The 21,030-nt window shown below is 37.6% G+C and overlaps 1 protein-coding gene across 1 annotated transcript in view; it reads right to left on the reverse strand.

Moving 5' to 3' along the window:
• The window catches only part of LOC128649810 (glutathione reductase), a 79,531-nt gene that overhangs the window by 12,520 nt on the left and 45,981 nt on the right, over positions 1–21,030 (reverse strand). The window contains exons 8-12 of the mRNA XM_053703286.1: positions 19,061–19,147; positions 11,908–12,066; positions 8,763–8,874; positions 8,297–8,428; positions 2,535–2,668 (exon numbers count right to left, since the gene is read on the reverse strand). Of these exons, the coding sequence (XP_053559261.1) occupies positions 2,535–2,668; positions 8,297–8,428; positions 8,763–8,874; positions 11,908–12,066; positions 19,061–19,147 (624 nt within the window). The remainder of the gene's footprint in view (positions 1–2,534; positions 2,669–8,296; positions 8,429–8,762; positions 8,875–11,907; positions 12,067–19,060; positions 19,148–21,030) is intronic.

Here is a 21,030-nt window from a genome sequence, read left to right on the forward strand (position 1 = left end):
TGACGCCGGAAAAGATTTTTTGCGCCAAAAAAGTCCGCGCCAAGAATGACGCAATAAAATGAAGCATTTTCAGCCCCCGCGAGCCTAACAGCCCACAGGGAAAAAGTCAAATTTTAAGGTAAGAAAAAATTTATTTATTCATATGCATTATCCCAAATATGAAACTGACTGTCTGAAAATAAGGAATGTTGAACATCCTGAGTCAAGGCAAATAAATGTTTGAATACATATATTTAGAACTTTATAAACAAAGTGCCCAACCATAGCTTAGAGTGTCACAGAAAATAAGATTTACTTACCCCAGGACACTCATCTACATGTTTGTAGAAAGCCAAACCAGTACTGAAACGAAAATCAGCAGAGGTAATGGTATATAAATAAGAGTATATCGTCGATCTGAAAAGGGAGGTAAGAGATGAATCTCTACGACCGATAACAGAGAACCTATGAAATAGACCCCGTAGAAGGAGATCACTGTATTCAAAATAGGCAATACTCTCCTCACATCCCTCTGACATTCACTGCACGCTGAGAGGAAAACCGGGCTCCAACTTGCTGCGGAGCGCATATCAACGTAGAATCTAGCACAAACTTACTTCACCACCTCCATAGGAGGCAAAGTTTGTAAAACTGAATTGTGGGTGTGGTGAGGGGTGTATTTATAGGCATTTTGAGGTTTGGGAAACTTTGCCCCTCCTGGTAGGAATGTATATCCCATACGTCACTAGCTCATGGACTCTTGCTAATTACATGAAAGAAATATATATATATATATATATATATATATATATATATATATATATTATATATATTTTTTTATATTTAAATATTAGATTACTGGGAGTTAGCTGCTGATTGGCATTTGCACATATCTGTCAGGGTTACTCACCCTTCCTTGTTTCTTGGAGTCCAGGCATGTTTCTGGCTTCTCTTGCATTGTTTTTGACACTGTGTGTTCCTCCCACAAGCCCTCTTATGGGCAGGCATATGAACATCATCACTCTGCTACTACTGGCAACTTCCTGTCTCACAGTGATGATGTAATGCCTGTTAACTATATAGCCAATCCCCTGTCCACTCTGTTGCACACCTTGTGTGAGTCCAGACACTTCTATTTTTGTTCTCATTCTCTGTGTTAACCCTGTCTTTGGCTGACTGATTTTCTGGTTCCTGACTCCAGCTATTGTTCCTGCTCTCTGTGTTCCCTGACCCGGCTCAGCAGAATACCTAACTTACTTTGGCATCTGACCCCTGGCTTAGTACTGACTATGTTCTAGATTTTTTTATTGTTAATTTCATATAACTCCATTTATTTTTAACCCTGCACTTTCCATTTCCATCTGGTTTGTTGGTTCCCTGACATTATGCCTCTTGCCACTGGTTCACTCATTGCGGCCTGTTTATCAAATGTCTGTCTGACCTGATCCGACAGTGCGGATCAGGTCCGACAGACATTGCTGAATGCGGAGAGCATTGCTGGTGCAACGCCGCCCCCTGCAGACTCGCGGCCGCTAGCAGGGGGTGTCAATCAGCCCGATCGTACTCGATCGGGTTAAATTGTGGCGATCTCTGTTCGCCTGCTCAGAGCAGGCGGACAGGGTAATGGAGCTGCTGCTGCATAACTTGCGTTTCTGGCGAGTCTTCAGACTCGCCAGAAACACGGGTCCTCAAGCTCCGTTCGGAGCTTGATAAATGGGCCTCATTGTGTTCAGCTACATCCCAGTAGTGCAATGCTGTTCTTTCAACAAATGATACAAAGATAATGTAGAGGATTTGATAATAGAAGTAAATTGAAAGTTTAAAATTGTATGCAAAAAAATAAATAAATCTGGTTTAATTTTCCTTTACTATAAAGGAGACATTTAAAGACACGTGACACTCATAAAAAACCTTTTATACTTCCTGTTACTTTCAATTCATATTAAAAACGTTCATGATTCAGATAGAGTATACAATTTTAAACAACTTTCTAAATTACTTATATTATCAATTTTGTTAAGTTCCCTTGGTATTCATTGTTAAAAGAATAACTATAGGTGAGCTTAGGAGCGTGCACATGTCCTTAGCCATCAAGCAGAAGGGTTTTCAATATTATGAATAGTTGCAAACTCTGCTGCCGTTGAGTGTCTATAGCATTCTACGGTAGCAGTGTTTGTAACTATGTATAATATTGCTATAAATATTGTTGCAAACACTGCTGCCAGATGGCTAAAGGACACGTGCACACTCCTGAGCTCAGCTCACCTAGAGTTACTGTTAGTTTAATTTGCTTCCATTATTAAAATGTGCACAGTAATTTTTATGCACACTTTCTGAGACACCAGCTCCTAATGAGCATATTCAAGAGTTCACAGTAAATATGTATATGCATTTTGTGATTGGCTGATATCTGTAACATGATACAAGGTGAGGGGAAATGGAAGTCACTTTAAAATCTGTGTTCTGCATTTGTCGATTATGCAATTCTACAGTTTTTACTGGTCCTTTAAGTTTCTGCATATACATTGAGAGTATGGGATTGCATCACTACTTACCTTCTCCTCTTTATCAACACAGACTAGTTTCATGACACACTTGGTTTTCCTCCTGGTTACTGCGTGATACATTGGTGAAAAAGAGGTTGTGTAAACTTTAACATTCTCCCTGCCCTTCAAGGTCACTGCTTCTTCTGTGAATAAAGACAAAAGGCAGGAAAATGTATTTAAAAAATGAATTTTGTCTACCAACTCTTCATATTAAAGGGACATTAAACTCTGTGAGATTGTTACTGTATCAGCTCATTAAAAACTTTTCATAACTGGCCTCAGCAGGAGAGATAAGATAAGGAGAACAGGGTTTTATATCTAGTAAAATTATGGTGCCCATTTAAGATATCTTTCTCATCTGTATTTCCAGAGTGTCTAGGACAATGTTACACATTATTACAGTGTATATTATAATATGTAGCCAGGTATTTGGATATTATAAAATACTGACACTTTAAATATGGAGACAAAATACATACAGGGATAGAAAAGCAAAATGGCAGATAGTTAAAGTGATGGCAAATTATACTATTAAAGGGCCATAATACCCAAATGTTTAAACACTTGAAAGTGATGCAGCATAGCTGTAAAAAGCTGACTAGAAAATATCTCCTGAACATCTCTATGTAAAAAAGAAAGATATTTTACCTCAAAAGTTTCTCAGTAGCCACCTCCCATTGTAAATGATTTCTAAGCAGCAAATCAGTATGTCTGTCCTGGGACAGCTTAGGGGATGAGCATTGTGCACTCTCATATTATTTCCCTATTCAGCTTACTATGAAATCTCATGAGAATTAAGTCAAATCTCATGAGATCACAGTAAAAGAGTGCATGACCTCAGCACTGCTGATGCTGATTGGCTGCTGTTCATTTCTTAATTTTATTTTTACCTGCAGCTGGGAGCAGCTGAGTATAACTTTTTACACAAAACTTACTCTGCTGAGCTGAGGAGATAGTGAGGTAAAATATCTTCCTTTTTTACATAGAGATGCTCAGGTGATGTTTTCCTGTCAGCTTTTTACAGTTATACTGCATCAGTTTCAAGTGATTTAGCATATGAGTATTATGTCCCTTTAATGAAAGATATGATTCCACTCATCATTATATCCTAAATCAAACTGCATTATTATATTTTGTTTAAAATACATTTTTTTGAGCTGTCAATCATGATCCGCACGTCGGCCCCCTGATCTGATGCTTTATTTAATGTAGTGATGTGTAGAGCGGCCCCACCCACTGTATTATCCAAAGCACGATAACAAAACATAAAGAACTTTGATAAAACAAATGCAATTAGTAAGAAGAATGACATAAATGGAATGTAAACAACACTATTTATTACACTAACAGAAATAATAAAAAACAATTTTAGCATTATTTAAAGGGATAGGAAAGTCAAAATTAAACTTGCTTGATTCAGATAAAACATGTAATTTTAATACACTTTCAAATTCACTTCTATTTTCAAATGTGCTTCGTTCTCTTGGTATCCCTTGTTGAAAAATAAAAACGCTCATATCCCACTAGTGGGAAGAAGCTACTGATTTGTGCTTGCACACATTAGTCTCTTGTGATTGGCTAACATACGGCTAGATTTAGAGTTTTGTCGGTAACGACCCGCGTAGCTAAAGCTGGCTTTTTTTCCCCTGCACCTTTTAAATTCCGCTGGTATTTAGAGTTCACAGAAGGGCTGCGTTAGGCTCCAAAAAGGGAGCGTACAGGCATATTTACCGCCACTGCAACTCTCAATACCAGCGGTGCTTACGGACGCGGCCAGCTTCAAAAACGTGCTCGTGCACGATTCCCCCATAGGAAACAATGGGGCAGTTTGAGCTGAAAAAAAAACCTAACACCTGCAAAAAAGCAGTGTTCAGCTCCTAACGCAGCCCCATTGTTTCCTATGGGGAAACAGTTTCTAAGTCTGCACCTAACACCCTAACATGTGTAAACAACCCTAACCTTACACTTATTAACCCCTAATCTGCCGCCCCCGCTATCGCTGACCCCTGCATTACACTTTTAACCCCTAATTTGCCACTCCGTACATCGCCGCAACCTACATTATATCTATGTACCCCTAATCTGCTGCCCCTAACACCGCCGACCTCTATATTATATTTATTAACCCCTAATCTGCCCCCCACAACGTCGCCGCCGCCTACCTACAATAATTAACCCCTAATCTGCCGACCGGACCTCACCGCTACTATAATAAATGTATTAACCCCTAATCCGCCTCCCTCCCGCCTCACTAACCCTATAATAAATAGTATTAACCCCTAATCTGCCCTCCCTAACATCACCGACACCTAACTTCAACTATTAACCCCTAATCTGCCGACCGGACTTCACCGCTACTCTATTAAATTTATTAACCCCTAAAGCTAAGTCTAACCCTAACACTATCACCCCCCTAAGTTAAATATAATTTTTATCTAACGAAATAAATTAACTCTTATTAAATAAATTATTCCTATATAAAGCTAAATACTTACCTGTAAAATAAACCCTAATATAGCTACAATATAAAGAATAATTATATTGTAGCTATTTTAGGATTAATATTTATTTTACAGGCAACTTTGTAATTATTTTAACCAGGTACAATAGCTATTAAATAGTTAATAACTATTTAATAGCTACCTAGTTAAAATAATTACAAAATTACCTGTAAAATAAATCCTAACCTAAGTTACAATTAAACCTAACACTACATTATCAATAAATAAATTAAATAAAATACCTACAATTATCTACAATTAAATAAACTAACTAAAGTACAAAAAATAAAAAAAGAACTAAGTTACAAAAAATAAAAAAATAATTTACAAACATTAGAAATATATTACAACAATTTTAAGCTAATTACACCTACTCTAAGCCCCCTAATAAAATAACAAAGCCCCCCAAAATAAAAAAATGCCCTACCCAATTCTAAAATAAAAATAGAAAAGCTATTTTACCTTACCAGCCCTTAAAAGGGCCTTTTGCGGGGCATGCCCCAAAGAAAACAGCTCTTTTGCCTGTAAAAAAACATACAATACCCCCCCCAACATTACAACCCACCACCCACATACCCCTAATCTAACCCAAACCCCCCTTAAATAAACCTAACACTAAGCCCCTGAAGATCATCCTACCTTATCTTCACCACGCCGGGTATCACCGATCGGTCCAAGCTCCGAAGTCTTCATCCAAGCCCAAGCGGGGGCTGAAGACGTCCATCATCGGGCTGAAGTCTTGATCCAAGCGGCGGCTGAAGAGGTCCATCATCGGGCAGAAGTCTTCATCCTATGCGGGCAGGGCAGAAGAGGAGATCCGGACCGGTAGACATCTTCATCCAAGCGGCATCTTCTATCTTCTTACATCCGACGACGAGCGGCTCCATCTTCAAGACCTCCAGCGCGGATCCATCCTCTTCTTCCGACGTCCTAACACAGAATGAAGGTTCCTTTAAGGGACGTCATCCAAGATGGCGTCCCTCGAATTCCGATTGGCTGATAGGATTCTATCAGCCAATCGGAATTAAGGTAGGAAAATTCTGATTGGCTGATGGAATCAGCCAATCAGATTCAAGTTCAGTCCGATTGGCTCATCCAATCAGCCAATCGGACTGAACTTGAATCTGATTGCCTGATTCCAATCGGAATTCGAGGGACGCCATCTTGGATGACGTCCCTTAAAGGAACCTTCATTCTGTGTTAGGACGTCGGAAGAAGAGGATGGATCCGCGCCGGAGGTCTTGAAGATGGAGCCGCTCGTCGTCGGATGGAAGAAGATAGAAGATGCCGCTTGGATGAAGATGTCTACCGGTCCGGATCTCCTCTTCTGCCCGCATAGGATGAAGACTTCTGCCCGATGATGGACCTCTTCAGCCGCCGCTTGGATCAAGACTTCAGCCCGATGATGGACGTCTTCAGCCCCCGCTTGGGCTTGGATGAAGACTTCAGAGCCTGGACCGATCGGTGATACCCGGCGTGGTGAAGATAAGGTAGGATGATCTTCAGGGGCTTAGTGTTAGGTTTATTTAAGGGGGGTTTTGGTTAGATTAGGGGTATGTGGGTGGTGGGTTGTAATGTTGGGGGGGGGGGTATTGTATGTTTTTTTTTTTACAGGCAAAAGAGCTGTTTTCTTTGGGGCATGCCCCGCAAAAGGCCCTTTTAAGGGCTGGTAAGGTAAAAGAGCTTTTCTATTTTTATTTTAGAATAGGGGTAGGGCATTTTTTTATTTTGGGGGGCTTTGTTATTTTATTAGGGGGCTTAGAGTAGGTGTAATTAGCTTAAAATTGTTGTAATATTTTTATAATGTTTGTAAATTATTTTTTTATTTTTTGTAACTTAGTTCTTTTTTTATTTTTTGTACTTTAGTTAGTGTATTTATTTGTATGTAATTAATTTATTGATAGTGTAGTGTTAGGTTTAATTGTAACTTAGGTTAGGATTTATTTTACAGGTAATTTTGTAATTATTTTAACTAGGTAGCTATTAAATAGTTATTAACTATTTAATAGCTATTGTACCTGGTTAAAATAATTACAAAGTTGCCTGTAAAATAAATATTAATCCTAAAATAGCTACAATATAATTATTATTTATATTGTAGCTATATTAGGGTTTATTTTACAGGTAAGTATGTAGCTTTAAATAGGATTAATTAATTTAATAAGAGTTAATTTATTTTGTTAGATAAAAATTATATTTAACTTAGAGGGGTGTTAGTGTTAGGGTTAGACTTAGCTTTAGGGGTTAATAAATTTAATAGAGTAGCGGCGAGGTCCGGTCGGCAGATTAGGGGTTAATACTTGAAGTTAGGTGTCGGTGATGTTAGGGAGGGCAGATTAGGGGTTAATACTATTTATTATAGGGTTATTGAGGCGGGAGTGAGGCGGATTAGGGATTAATAACTTTATTATAGTAGCGGTGAGGTCCGGTCGGAAGATTAGGGGTTAATTATTGTAGGTAGGTGGCGGCGACGTTGTGGGGGGCAGATTAGGGGTTAATAAATATAATATAGGGGTCGGCGGTGTTAGGGGCAGCAGATTAGGGGTACATAGGGATAATGTAGGTTGCGGCGGTGTGCGGTCGGCAGATTAGGGGTTAAAAAAAATGTAATAGAGTGGCGGCGATGTGGGGGGACCTCGGTTTAGGGGTGCATAGGTAGTTTATGGGTGTTAGTGTACTTTAGAGCACAGTAGTTAAGAGCTTTATGAACCAGCGTTAGCCCAGAAAGCTCTTAACTCCTGGCTTTTTTCTGCGGCTGGAGTTTTGTTGTTAGATTTCTAAGGCTCACTTCAGCCAAGACTCTAAATACCAGCGTTAGAAAGATCCCATTGAAAAGATAGGATACGCAATTGGCGTAAGGGGATCTGCGGTTTGGAAAAGTCGCGGCTGGAAAGTGAGCGTTAGACCCTTACCTACAAGACTCTAAATACCGGCGGTAGCCCAAAACCAGCGTTAGGAGCCTCTAACGCTGGTTTTGACGGCTAACGCAGAACTCTAAATCTAGGCGTATATGTGTTCATCTAGCTGCCAGTAGGGCAATGCTATTCCTTTAGCAAAGGATAACAAGAGAATGTAGCAACTTTGATAATAGAAGTAAGTTGAAAAGTTGTTGAAAATTGTATGTTCTATCCAAATCATGAAAGAAATTTTTGAGGTTTCCTGTCCCTTTAAGCCCTATATTTCTAAAAATAAAAAACTTGTAAGTCGAAGTTTACCATCACTTTAACTCTTTAGTGGCATGAAACAGATATGGTTTATTTTGATTTATACCTTCCGTAAGTCCAACCGTTCCTATGGGTGGATGACTAAACACCACTGTTGGAATATTGTTGTAGTCCAATTTGGAATCCTCTTGTCCTTCAAATAATCGTTGGGACAGTCTCCTACCGGCTGCTATGGCGACTGCAGAGAAGCAAAACATGCCATAAAATACCAAGTACAAATAGTATTTCTTGGCAAATATGTTGCCTACCAATTATTTTACCTATTAAGTAGGATATATGTCCTCTATTACTGAACTGATATTTTTGTTGAAGGGTCATTCATGTCCTTGATACTAAAAGGATAGTATCTAATATTGCTGTGTAAGAGGTAGAATTGTGTAAGTGCTTAGAAAATGTGTTAGTTTTAGGGGGAAATGCTGAAGGGGACTTACAAACAACATTTTCACCCAAAAATATTAATAATACATAAATATTGAGCCATAATGTAATTGGTTGTAATAAAATGTAAATACCTGGTGTCAAAAGTGCTCTTCCGCATACATCTCCTACAGCGTAAATTCCCTTTCTGCTGGTGTTCTGGAATTCATCCACCACAATGTGACCTTTATCATCTAACTCCAGACCCTATAATTAAGATTTAGCCTAAAAATTATACTTAAAATCAGACAATAACATTAAGGATAAAAAATGTTACTGTTAAAGAAAAACCTTGCAGTTCTGACATTTCGAGTGTTCAGAGTTAAAGGGACATGGAACGCATTTTTTATTCTTTCATGATTTGGATAATACAAACAATTTAAAACAATCCAATTTACTTCTATTATCAAATTGGCTTTATTATTTTAGTATTCTTTTTTCGAAGGATCAGCATTGCACTACTGTAAGGTAGTTTAACAAGTCAGGTGAGCCAATGCCAAAGAGACATATATGTACAGCCACCAATTGGCAGCAAGCTTTCATTAGTGCAGTGCTGCCCCTGAGTTAGGTATGATTTTCAACAAAGGATACAAAGAGAATGAAGCAAATTAGTAACAGGAGTAAATTAGTAAGTTGTTTAAAATTGTATGTTTTATCTGAATCATGAAAGAGCACTTAAGATAATAAAAGCACATTGGATAGTTGTTTAAAATTGCATGCTGTATCTGAAGCATTCAAATCATTTTGACTTTACTCTCCTTTTAAGGTTTTTTTTTTTTTTTTTTTTAAATTGCATAGAATACAACATGAGAAGCATTAATTTTGTTACAAATACTGCAAATACTCTTGTCATGTGAGGTCAATTACAACTGGACATTAAAAAGACTGTCCATTAGAAAATTGCAGTCTATGCTCATTTTTGTTGGTGACAAATATTTAGTTTTTTTTCCCCAATAAAAATGGTTCAACTTAAAGTAATACAGCAATATTAGGTTTTGTAAATACATTTCCCATGATGTTGAGCCAGCATTTCAGCTGGCTGAGCATCATGGGAAATGTAGTTCCAAAACCTCTGGAGGGCCACAATTTGTGACCCCTATATAGACAACCTTTCACTGTTTTCTAAATTTCAGTTTTTAAAAAAACTGCAATACTATAATTTATGTGATTGAAATTCATACTACAAGGGCTTCTGAAATCCCTCCAAGATAGTTGCCACCTTTCTTGGAAAAAAATTGGCGGCCATGCTCATTAACATCAATTTACTTACATAATTATACAGCATAAAATTAAATCTGCTAGGAGGCAACCCTACGCTAAGATACAAACCTGTTTTAGTAAATGAAAGTTAAGGAAATATACTTTTAAAATGCTGCATTCAATTTCAGTTGTGGCATTTGGAATGTCAAAAAACTACATCCAGCTAGATCCATACTGCATATCTGCATGTTTGGAAATGTACTAATAATAAGTTTTGTACATGCAAAAGATAGTAATAAAACAAGCTTATTCACACTATATAATATGCTGCACCTTTGGCTTCTCCATTTAAAGGGATATTAAACCCAATTTTTTTTCTTTCATGATTCATATAGAGCATGTAATTGTATACAACTTTCTAATTTACCCCTATTATAATTTTTTTCTTTGTTCTTTTGGTATCTTTATTTGAAAAAGCAGGAATGTAAGCTTAGGAGCCAGCCCATTTTTGGTTCAGACCCTGGGTAGAGCTTTCTGATTGGTGGCTACATTTGTTGGACTATTTGCCACCAGTGTAAACAATAAAAGCATACTCATTAAAATAAAAATGAACTTTTTAGGTTGAAGGACCTCTAAACACAGTAGAATACTATAATCAATAAATGCACAATAAACAGACAATGTAAAATCGCATAGTTTGTCATAAAAAATCTACTACCCATGTGAAATTCAAAGTTAATTTAATTTTTCTTCTCACTGCATCATGTGACAGCCATCAGCCAATCAGAAAATGCATATACGTATAATTTATTAATCTTGCACATGCTCAGTAGGAGCTGTTGCCTCAGAAAGTATGCATATAAAATGATTGGGCATATTTAGATCATGGATGTGAATGTGAACTGGAAAGTTATTTAAAATTGTGTGCTATATCTGAACCATAAAAGTTTAATTTTGACTGTAGTGGTCCTTTTACTCTTAAATGCAGCACTTATGATCCCTTAACACCAATCTCTGTAGAAACAATTAGCTGATAAACCAGTGTATATCATGAACAACTTTATAAAGCTAAAGACATTGGTGGTTATGTACACATATGTGTCTTGTCATTGGCTCACCAGAGTATTCAGCTAACTCCATGTCGTGCATTGCTGCCCTAGTGCAGACTTCAACTTTGTTTTCTAGACAAGCAATAGTGCAATAATAGAATGCTCCATCACAATATGTACAGGTGACCCTCGGTTTACGCTGGTTAAATTTGCGCCGTTTCAGAATAACAACCTTTTTTTTCAGTCATGTGACTGCTATTGAAAAGCTTTGGAAAGCAGTGCACCAATTAAAATAGCCACTAGGTGGAGCTGTCCGCTTGTTTTGCAGCAAAGTTATGCAACTTAACAGACTGAAATTGATCTATGTACACAGAGCAGACATTAGATATCGAGCAACAAGATTTAGCAACCACTTCCCTATTATCTTCCTGTCCAGCAGCTTGAGGTGAGGGTGCCTAACTGCCTATTAATCACTGCAGATCGAAATGCATAGAATAGGTGCAGACCCAATATTATCTAACATGCTAACAATGCAGAGAACTGATTGCTGAAAAATGCAAGTAAAAAACGTTTTTGTTCATTAAACTTAGTTTGATGACGATGCAGTCTGTTGTGTGATTATTTAATTAGGTGCTGTTAGCAAATGTTTTTGTTCATTAAACTTAGTTTGATGATGATACAATCTATATTATTAGGTTTATAATGCTGTTTAGCATTTAAAGTCTTCATTTCAAAGCTTTAAAAATAATGTATTAGGTGTTACTTATGACAATTTTGAGAGGGGCCTGGAACCTAACTCCCTCACTTCCCATTGACTTACATTATAAACTGGGGTTCAATTTACAACGGTTTCGATTTACAACCATTCCTCCTGGAACCTAACCCCGGTGTAAACTGAGGGCTACCTGTACCTATAAATAAAATAGACAAATGAAGAAACGTGTCATCTGTGCCAACAAATATTGATACATGATATAACAAGTCTTCTCACCAGTTTGTCCAGGTTTAGACCCTCCGTGTTGGGGTCTCTTCCAATGGCCCATAGCAAGCAGTCAACATCCTGGATGGTCCTCACAGTTGGTTTGCGACCAGGCACTGTGCACTGCACTTTAATTTCTAGACCGCTAGAGGTTTTTTCAACTGACTTCACCTAAAAGCAACCACATAGAAATTGTCATGGAGTATTCTCATGTGCATTTTATCTCCTACTACTTCAATCCAAGTATACTTGTGCATCGTTGCTCACAGTTTGATGAGGTGTGAATCATCATGGATGTTGCCATTTTACCTTTCTATAAAATGCAACATTCTACACAGTAATTGGTTAGGCCAGAGCACATATTTATTTACATCCTTCCCTAATTGGCCACAGCAAAGGAGTCTAGTAACATGGATTTCAAAAAGGCGTATCTTTGATCTGATTTGAAAAACCCTGTAAATTGTGGTTACAAAAGAACGTTAAATTATTTTTAATATTATTTTATAAGTCAGTGCTTAATTTATGCTATACGTGTAATGTCCTCATAAGGATAACTGTATGTGTAGTGGGCATTAAATTTTAGTAAAAAATAAATATGTCCTGATATTAAGGCTAGACAATATTTTATTAAAGGGACACTGAACCCAAATTTTTTCTTTTGTAATTCATAAATAGCATGCAATTTTAAGCAACTTTCTAATTTACTCCTATTATCAATTTTTCTTCGTTCTCTTGCTATCATTATTTGAAAAAGAAGGCATTTAAGCTTTTTTTGGTTTTAGTACTCTGGACAGCACTTTTTTATTGGTGGCTGAATTTATCCACCAATCAGCAAGGACAACCCAGGTTGTTCACCAAAAATGGGCCGGCATCTAAACCTACATTCTTGCATTTCAAATAAAGATACCAAGAGAATGAAGAAAATTTGATAATAGGAGTAACTTCGAAATTTGCTAAAAATTTCATGCTCAATCTGAATCGCGAAATAAATTTTTTGGGTACAGTGTCCCTTTAATAGAGAGGCTAATATGAACATAGAAAATTTCCACTGTAATTATATATATATATATATATATATATATATATATACATACACACACACACATTTATTTTTTTTATATGAGTGCACTTTACAACTGCCCATTAAATCTATAGTGTGTTCTATATATGTACAATGCCTTGCAAAAGTATTCACCCCCCTTGGCATTTTTCGTGTTTTGTTGCCTCACAACCTGGAATTAACATGGATTGTTTGAGGATTTGCATCATTTAATTAACAGAACATGCCCACAACTTTGAAGATGTTTTTTTTTATTTATTTTATTGTGAAGCAAACAACAAATAGGACAAAATAACAGAAAATGTCAATGTGCATAACTATTCACCCCCCTAAAGTCAATACTTTGTAGAGCCACCTTTTGTGGCAATCACACCTCCAAGTCGCTTTGGATAAGTCTCTATGAGATTGCCACATCTTTCCACTGGGATTTTTGCCCATTCCTCCTTGCAAAACTGCTCCAGCTCCTTTAAGTTGGATGGTTTGCGCTTGTGAACAGCAATCTTTAAGTCTGGCCACAGATTTTCTATTGGATTGAGGTCTGGGCTTTGACTAGGCCATTCCAACACATTTACATGTTTCCCCTTAAACCACTCAAGTGTTGCTTTAGCAGTGTGTTTGGGGTCATTGTCCTGCTGGAAGGTGAACCTCCGTCCTAGCCTCAAATCATGCACAGAGTGGTACAGGTTTTGCTTAAGAATATCCCTGTATTTAGCACCATCCATCTTTCCCTCAACTCTGACCAGTTTCCCAGTCCCGGCTGCTGAAAAACATCCCCACAGCATGATACTGCCACCACCATGTTTCACTGTGGGGATGGTGTTCTTTGGGTGATTTGATGTGTTGGGTTTGCACCAGACACAGCGTTTTTTTTGATGGCCGAAAAGTTCAATTTTAGTCTCATCAGACCAGAGCACCTTCCTCCATACATTTTGGGAGTCTCCCACATGCCTTTTCGCAAACTCAAAACGTGCCATTTTGTTTTTTGCTGAAAGTAATGGCTTTCTTCTGGCCACTCTGCCATAAAGCCCAACTCTATGGAGCGTACGGCTTATTGTAGTCCTATGTACAGATACTCCAGTCTCTGCTGTGGAACTCTGCAGCTCCTCCAGGGTTACCCTAGGTCTCTGTGCTGCCTCTCTGATTAATGCCCTACTTGCCCGGTCCGTGATTTTTGGTGGACGGCCGTCTCTTGGCTGGTTTGCTGTTGTGCCATGTTCTTTCCATTTGGTTACGATAGATTTGATGGTGCTCCTGGGGATCATCAAAGATTTGGATATTTTTTTATAACCTTACCCTGACTTGTACTTCTCAACAACTTTGTCCCTTATTTGTTTGTTGAGTTCCTTGGTCTTCATGGCAGTCTTTGGTAAGTGATGCCTCTTGCTTAGGTGTTGCACCCTCTGGGGCCTTTCAAAAAAGGTTTGTATATGTAATGACAGATCATGTGACACTTAGATTGCACACAGGTGGACATCATTTCACTAATTATGTGACTTCTGAAGGTAATTGGTTGCACCAGAGCTTTTTATGGGCTTCATAACAAAGGGGTTTCTATCTTTGGGACAATGAATAGATTTGAATAAAACCCCAGACCTGGTTCCTGAAACGGAACTGGCATGATTACCCCTGATAACTCCAGGTCTGAAACACACTTCAGGAAAGCCTGAGCCTTTACTGGATTTGCTGGGATGCGTGAGAGAAAAAAATCTTCTCACAGGATGTCTTACTCTGAATCCTATTCGGTACCCCTGAGAAACAATACTCAGAATCCATTGATTTTGGACAGAATTTATCCAAACATCCTTTAAAAATCTTAATCTGCCCCCTACCAGCTGAGCTGGAATGAGGGCCGCACCTTCATGTGGACATATGCACATGCCAATTTTCTGTTTTCTATTTCTAAAAAATAGTTTTATGTATATATTTTTCTCATTTCACTTCACCAACTTAGACTATTGTGTTCTGATCCATCACATAAAATTCAGCTTAATAAAACATTGAACTTAAGGCTGTAATGTAACAAAATAGGTAAAAAGTCAAGGGGGGTGAATACTTTTGCAAGGCATTGTATCAATTGTGTTGTTAAAATGCTGCTCTTTCTTAAAGGGACACTGAACCCAAATAGTTTCTTTCGTGATTCAGATAGAGCATGCAATTTTAAGCAACTTTCTAATTTACTCCTATTATTAATGTTTCTTCGTTCTCTTGCTATCTTTTTTGAAAAAGAAGGCATCTAAGCTTTTTTCTTGGTTCAGAACTCTAGACAGCAGTTTTTGATTGGTGGATGAATTTATCCACCAATCAGCAAGGACAATCTAGGTTGTTCACCAAAAATGGGCCAGCATCTAAAATGTCATGCTCTATCTGATTCACGAAAGAAAAAATTAAGCTCCATACCGCACTCCAATACCAGTGCTGCTTAAGTCAGCGGTGAGCTGGTTGTACGTGCTTGTGCACGATTTCCCCATAGACATCAATGGGGAGAGCCGGTTGAGAAAAAGTCTAACACCTGCAAAAAAGCAGCGTTTAGCTCAGTAATGCAGCCCCATTGATTCCTATGGGGAAACACATTTTATGTTTATACCTAACACCCTAACATGAACCCAGAGTCTAAACACCCCCAATCTTACACTTATTAACTCCTAATCTGCCGCCCCCGACATCGCCGACACCTTCATTATATTTATTAACCCCTAATCTGCCGCTCCCAACATCGCCACCACTATAATAAACATATTAACCCCTAAACCGCTGCACTCCCAAACACTAGTTAAATATTATTAACCCCTAATCTGCCGCCCCTAACATCGCAGCCACCTACCTACATTTATTAACTCCTAATCTGCCGCCCCCAACGTCGCCGCCACTATAATAAATGTATTAACCCCTAAATCTAAGTCTAACCCTAACACCCCCTAACTTAAATATAATTAAATAAATCTAAATAAAACCTACTATTATTACCTAAATAATTCCTATTTAAAACTAAATACTTACCTGTAAAATAAACCCTAAGCTAGCTACAATATAACTAATAGTTACATTGGATCTAGCTTAGGTTTTATTTTTATTTTACAGGCAAGTTTGTATTTATTTTAACTATGTAGAATAGTTACTAAATAGTTATTAACTATTTACTAACTAACTACCTAGCTAAAATAAATACAAATTTACCTGTAAAATAAAACCTAACCTAAGTTACACTAACACTACACTACAATTAAATACATTACCTAAATTAAATAAAAATAAATACATTAAATACAATTACCTAAATTACAAAAAACACAAACACTAAATTACACAAAAAATAAATAAAATTACAAGATATTTAAACTAATTACACCTAATCTAATAGCCCTATCAAAATAAAAAAGCCCCCCCCCAAAAAAAAAAAAAAAAACCCTAGCCTAAACTATTCTACCAATAGCCCTTAAAAGGGCCTTTTGCGGGGCATTGCCCCAAAGAAATCAGCTCTTTTACCTTGAAAAAAAATACAAACAACCCCCCAACAGTAAAACCCACCAACCACACAACCAAACCCCCCAAATAAAACCCTAACTAAAAAAACCTAAGCTCCCCATTGCCCTGAAAAGGGCATTTGGATGGTCATTGCCCTTAAAAGTGCATTTAGCTCTATTGCGGCCCAAAGCCCTAACCTAAAAATAAAACCCACCCAATAAACCCTTAAAAAAACCTAACACTAACCCCTGAAGATCCACTTACAGTTTTGAAGATCCGACATCCATCCTCAATGAAGCCAAGAGAAGTCCTCATCGAAGCTGGGAAAAGTCTTCATCCAAGCCGGGAGAAGTGGTCCTACAGACAGGCAGAAGTCTTCATCCAGACGGCATCTTCTATCTTCATCCATCCGGCAGGGAGCGGGTCCATCTTCAAGAAATTCGGCGCGAAGCATTCTCATCCAACGAAGTCTTCTTCCACAATGAATGTCTCTAAGTGACGTCATCCAAGATGGCGTCCCTTAGATTCCGATTGGCTGATAGAATTCTATTAGCCAATCGGAATTAAGGTTGAAAAATTCCTATTAGCTGTTGCAATCAGCCAATAGGATTGAGCTTTCATCCTATTGGCTGTTCCAATCAGCCAATAGAATGTGAGCTCAATCCTATTGGCTGATTGGAACAGCCAATAGGATTGAAGTTCAATCCTATTGGCTGATTGCATCAACCAATAGGATTTTTTCAACCTTAATTCCGATTGGCTGATAGAATTCCATCAGCCAATCGGAATCTAAGGGATCCCATCTTCGATGACATCACTTAAAGAGACATTCATTCTGGAAGAAGACTTCGTTGGAAGAGAATGCTCCGCGCCGGATGTCTTGAAGACGGACGCGCTCCGTGCCAGATGGATGAAGATAGAAGATGCCGTCTGAAGACTTCTGCCCGTCTGTAGGACCACTTCTCCTGGCTTGGATGAAGACTTCTCCTGGGTTCGTTGAGGACTTCTTGACGCTTCGATGAGGACTTCTCCCGGCTTCGTTGAGGATGGATGTCGGATCTTCAAAACTGTAAGTGGATCTTCAGGGGTTAGTGTTAGTTTTTTTTAAGGGTTTATTGGGTGGGTTTTATTTGTAGGTTAGGGCTTTGGGCCGCAATAGAGCTAACTGCCCTTTTAAGGGCAATGCCCATCCAAATGCCCTTTTCAGGGCAATGGGGAGCTTAGGTTTTTTTAATTAGGGTTTTATATGGGGGGTTTGGTTGTGTGGGTGGTGGGTTTTACTGTTGGGGGGGGGTTGTTTGTATTTTTTTTCCCAGGTAAAGAGCCGATTTCTTTGGGGCAATGCCCCGCAAAAGGCCCTTTTAAGGGCTATTGGTAGTTTAGTTTAGGCTAGGGTTTTTTTTTATTTTGGGGGGGCTTTTTTATTTTGATAGGGCTATTAGATTAGGTGTAATTAGTTTAAATATCTTGTAATTTTTTTTCATTTTGTGTAATTTAGTGTTTTTGTTTTTTTTGTAATTTATTTAATTGTATTTAATTTATTTAATTGTATTTAATTTAGGTAATTTATTTAATTGTAGTGTAGTGTTAGTGTAACTTAGGTTAGGTTTTATTTTACAGGTAAATTTGTATTTATTTTAGCTAGGTAGTTATTAAATAGTTAATAACTATTTAGTAACTATTCTACCTAGTTAAAATAAATACAAACTTGCCTGTAAAATAAAAATAAACCCTAAGCTAGATACAATGTAGCTATTAGTTATAGTGTAGCTAGATAAGGGTTTATTTTACAGGTATTTAGTTTTAGTTTTAAATAGGAATTATTTAGTTATTAATAGTAGGTTTTATTTAGATTTATTTTAAGGGGTTAATATGTTTATTATAGTGGTGGCGATGTTGGGAGCGGCAAATTAGGGGTTAATAATTTTATTTTAGAGTTTGCGATGCGGGAGGGCCTCGGTTTAGGGGTTAATAGGTAGTTTATGGGTGTTAGTGTACTTTTTAGCACTTTAGTTATGAGTTTTACACTACAAAGCTGTAACATAAAACTCATAACTACTGACTTTAGAATGCGGTACGAATCTTTGACGGGATAGGGTGTACCACTCACTTTTTGGCCACCCAGGACAAGCTTGTAATACTGGCGCTATGGAAGTCCCATTGAAAAAAGACTATACGAGTTGATTTGCGGTAAGGCCAAAAAAGTGTGCAGTGCCCCTAAATCTGCAAGACTCGTAATACCAGCGGTAGTGAAAAAGCAGCGTTATAACCTGATGACGCTGCTTTTTCACCTTACCTCAAAACTCGTAATCTAGCCATTTATTTGGAAATAGTTTACATATAAAGCTTATATATAGTGTTCATGAATTTTAGTTTCTCAAACAAAAAAGACAAAGATCAACTTTTATATTTTAATATCTCTTTTCTAGTTCTATAACACACCAAAATAAATTAAACAAAATCAAGCTGAAATATATTATTGTACCTGATTATAAATGGCAAATAATTTTGACTATGACATTTTAGTAGCTTTATTTATTTGTTTTAATATTAAAGATATTTCTTTATTCTGAGCTACTTTATAAAGTTTTTATGCAGGTTTATAATATTCATATTTAAGATGTCACATTTAATATAAATTACCTCGGAATATTTCCAAACATCAACACCAGCATTCTCCAGTTCTTCTGTACAGTTTGAACTAATCATTGAATCAAACGTTCTCAGGACCTGCAATAATATATACATGTATAAAATTGCTGTCATGTTATTAACAGGGCCTTTATGGTAGAAAAATTGAATTATCTTTTTAATAAGAGCATGTCATTTTAGCACTAGCAAATGAGTTAAACACATAGTTGAAGTATCACTAAACAGCTGCAGAGAACTTCTAATCCTGAGCAGAAACTGACGGGGGCCAATCAACAGCGGCAGTTGCACAGCTGGGCCATGGGACTACTACAGCTGATTGGGTCACCATACAAAGGGCTTCAAAGCACTTATATATATGTCTACATTTGTATTTATGTGTTTATACAAGTCTGTAAATACATATAAATAAACACATATGCACATATAAATAAATATATATATATATATATATATATATATATATATATATATATATATATATATATATATATATATATATATATATATACATACATATATACATATACACATACACATTTGTATGCAAAAGTTTAGGCTACCCTGACAATTTCCATGATTTTCATTTATAAATAATTGGGTGTTTGGATCAGCAATTTCATTTTGATCTATCAAATAACTGAAGGACACGGTAATATTTCAGTAGTGAAATGAGGTTTATTGGATTAACAGAAAATGTGCAATATGCATCCAAACGAAATTAGATAGGTGCATAAATTTGGGCACACAAACAGAACAGAAATATTGCATCAATATTTAGTAGAGCCTCCTTTTGCAGAAATAACAGCATCTAGACGCTTCCTATGGCCTGTAATGAGTGTCTGGATTCTGGATGAAGGTATTTTGGACCATTCCTCCTTGCAAAACATCTCCAGTTCAGTTAGGTTTGATGGTTGCCGAGCATGGACAGCCCGCTTCAAATCACTCCACAGATTTTCATTGATATTCAGGTCTGGGGACTGTGGTGGCCATTCCAGAACATTGTACTTGTTCCTCTGCATAAATGCCAGAGTAGATTTTGAGCAGTGTTTTGGGTCGATGTCTTGTTGAAATATCCAGCCCTGGCGTAACAAACTTTGTGACGGATTCCTCAACATTATTCTCAAGTATATGCTGATATTGATTGGAATCCATGCGACCCTCAACTTTAACAATATTCCCAGTACCGGCACTGGCCACACAGCTTCACAGCATGATAGAACATCCACCAAATTTTACTGTGGGTAGCAAGTGTTTGTCTTGGAACGCTGTGTTCTTTTGCCGCCATGCATAACGCCCCTTGTTATGACCAAATAACTCAATCTTTGTTTCATCAGTCCACAGCACCTTCTTCCAAAATGAAGCTGGCTTGTCCAAATGTGCGTTTGCATACCTCAAGCGACTCTGCTTGTGGTGTTTGTGCAGAAAAGGCTTCTTCCGCATCACTCTCCCATACAGCTTCTCCTTGTGCAAAGTGCGCTGAATTGTTTAACGATGCACAGTGGCACCCCATCTGCAGCAAGATGATGTTGTAGGTCTTTGGAGGTGGTCTGTGGGCTGTTTTTGATCGTTCTCACCATCCTTTGCCTCTCCGATATTTTACGTGGCCTGCCACTTCTGGCCTTAACAATAACTGTGCCTGTGGTCTTCCATTTCCTCACTATGTTCCTCACAGTGGACACTGACAGATTAAATCTCTGCAATAGCTTTTTGTAGCCTCCCCCTAAACCATAATGTTGAATAATCTTTGTTTTCAGGTAATTTGAGAGTTGTTTTGAGGCCCTCATGTTGCCACTCTTCAGAGGAGAGTCAAAGAGAACAACAACTTGCAATTGGCCACCTTAAATACCTTTTCTCATGATTGTATGCACCTGTCTATGAAGTTCAAGGCTTAATGGGCTCACCAAACCAATTGTGTGTTCTAATTAATCAGTGCTAGGTAGTTACAGGTATTCAAATCAACA

Source organism: Bombina bombina, chromosome 2, assembly GCF_027579735.1.
Source record: "Bombina bombina isolate aBomBom1 chromosome 2, aBomBom1.pri, whole genome shotgun sequence".
NCBI classification, from domain to species: Eukaryota; Metazoa; Chordata; class Amphibia; order Anura; family Bombinatoridae; genus Bombina; species Bombina bombina.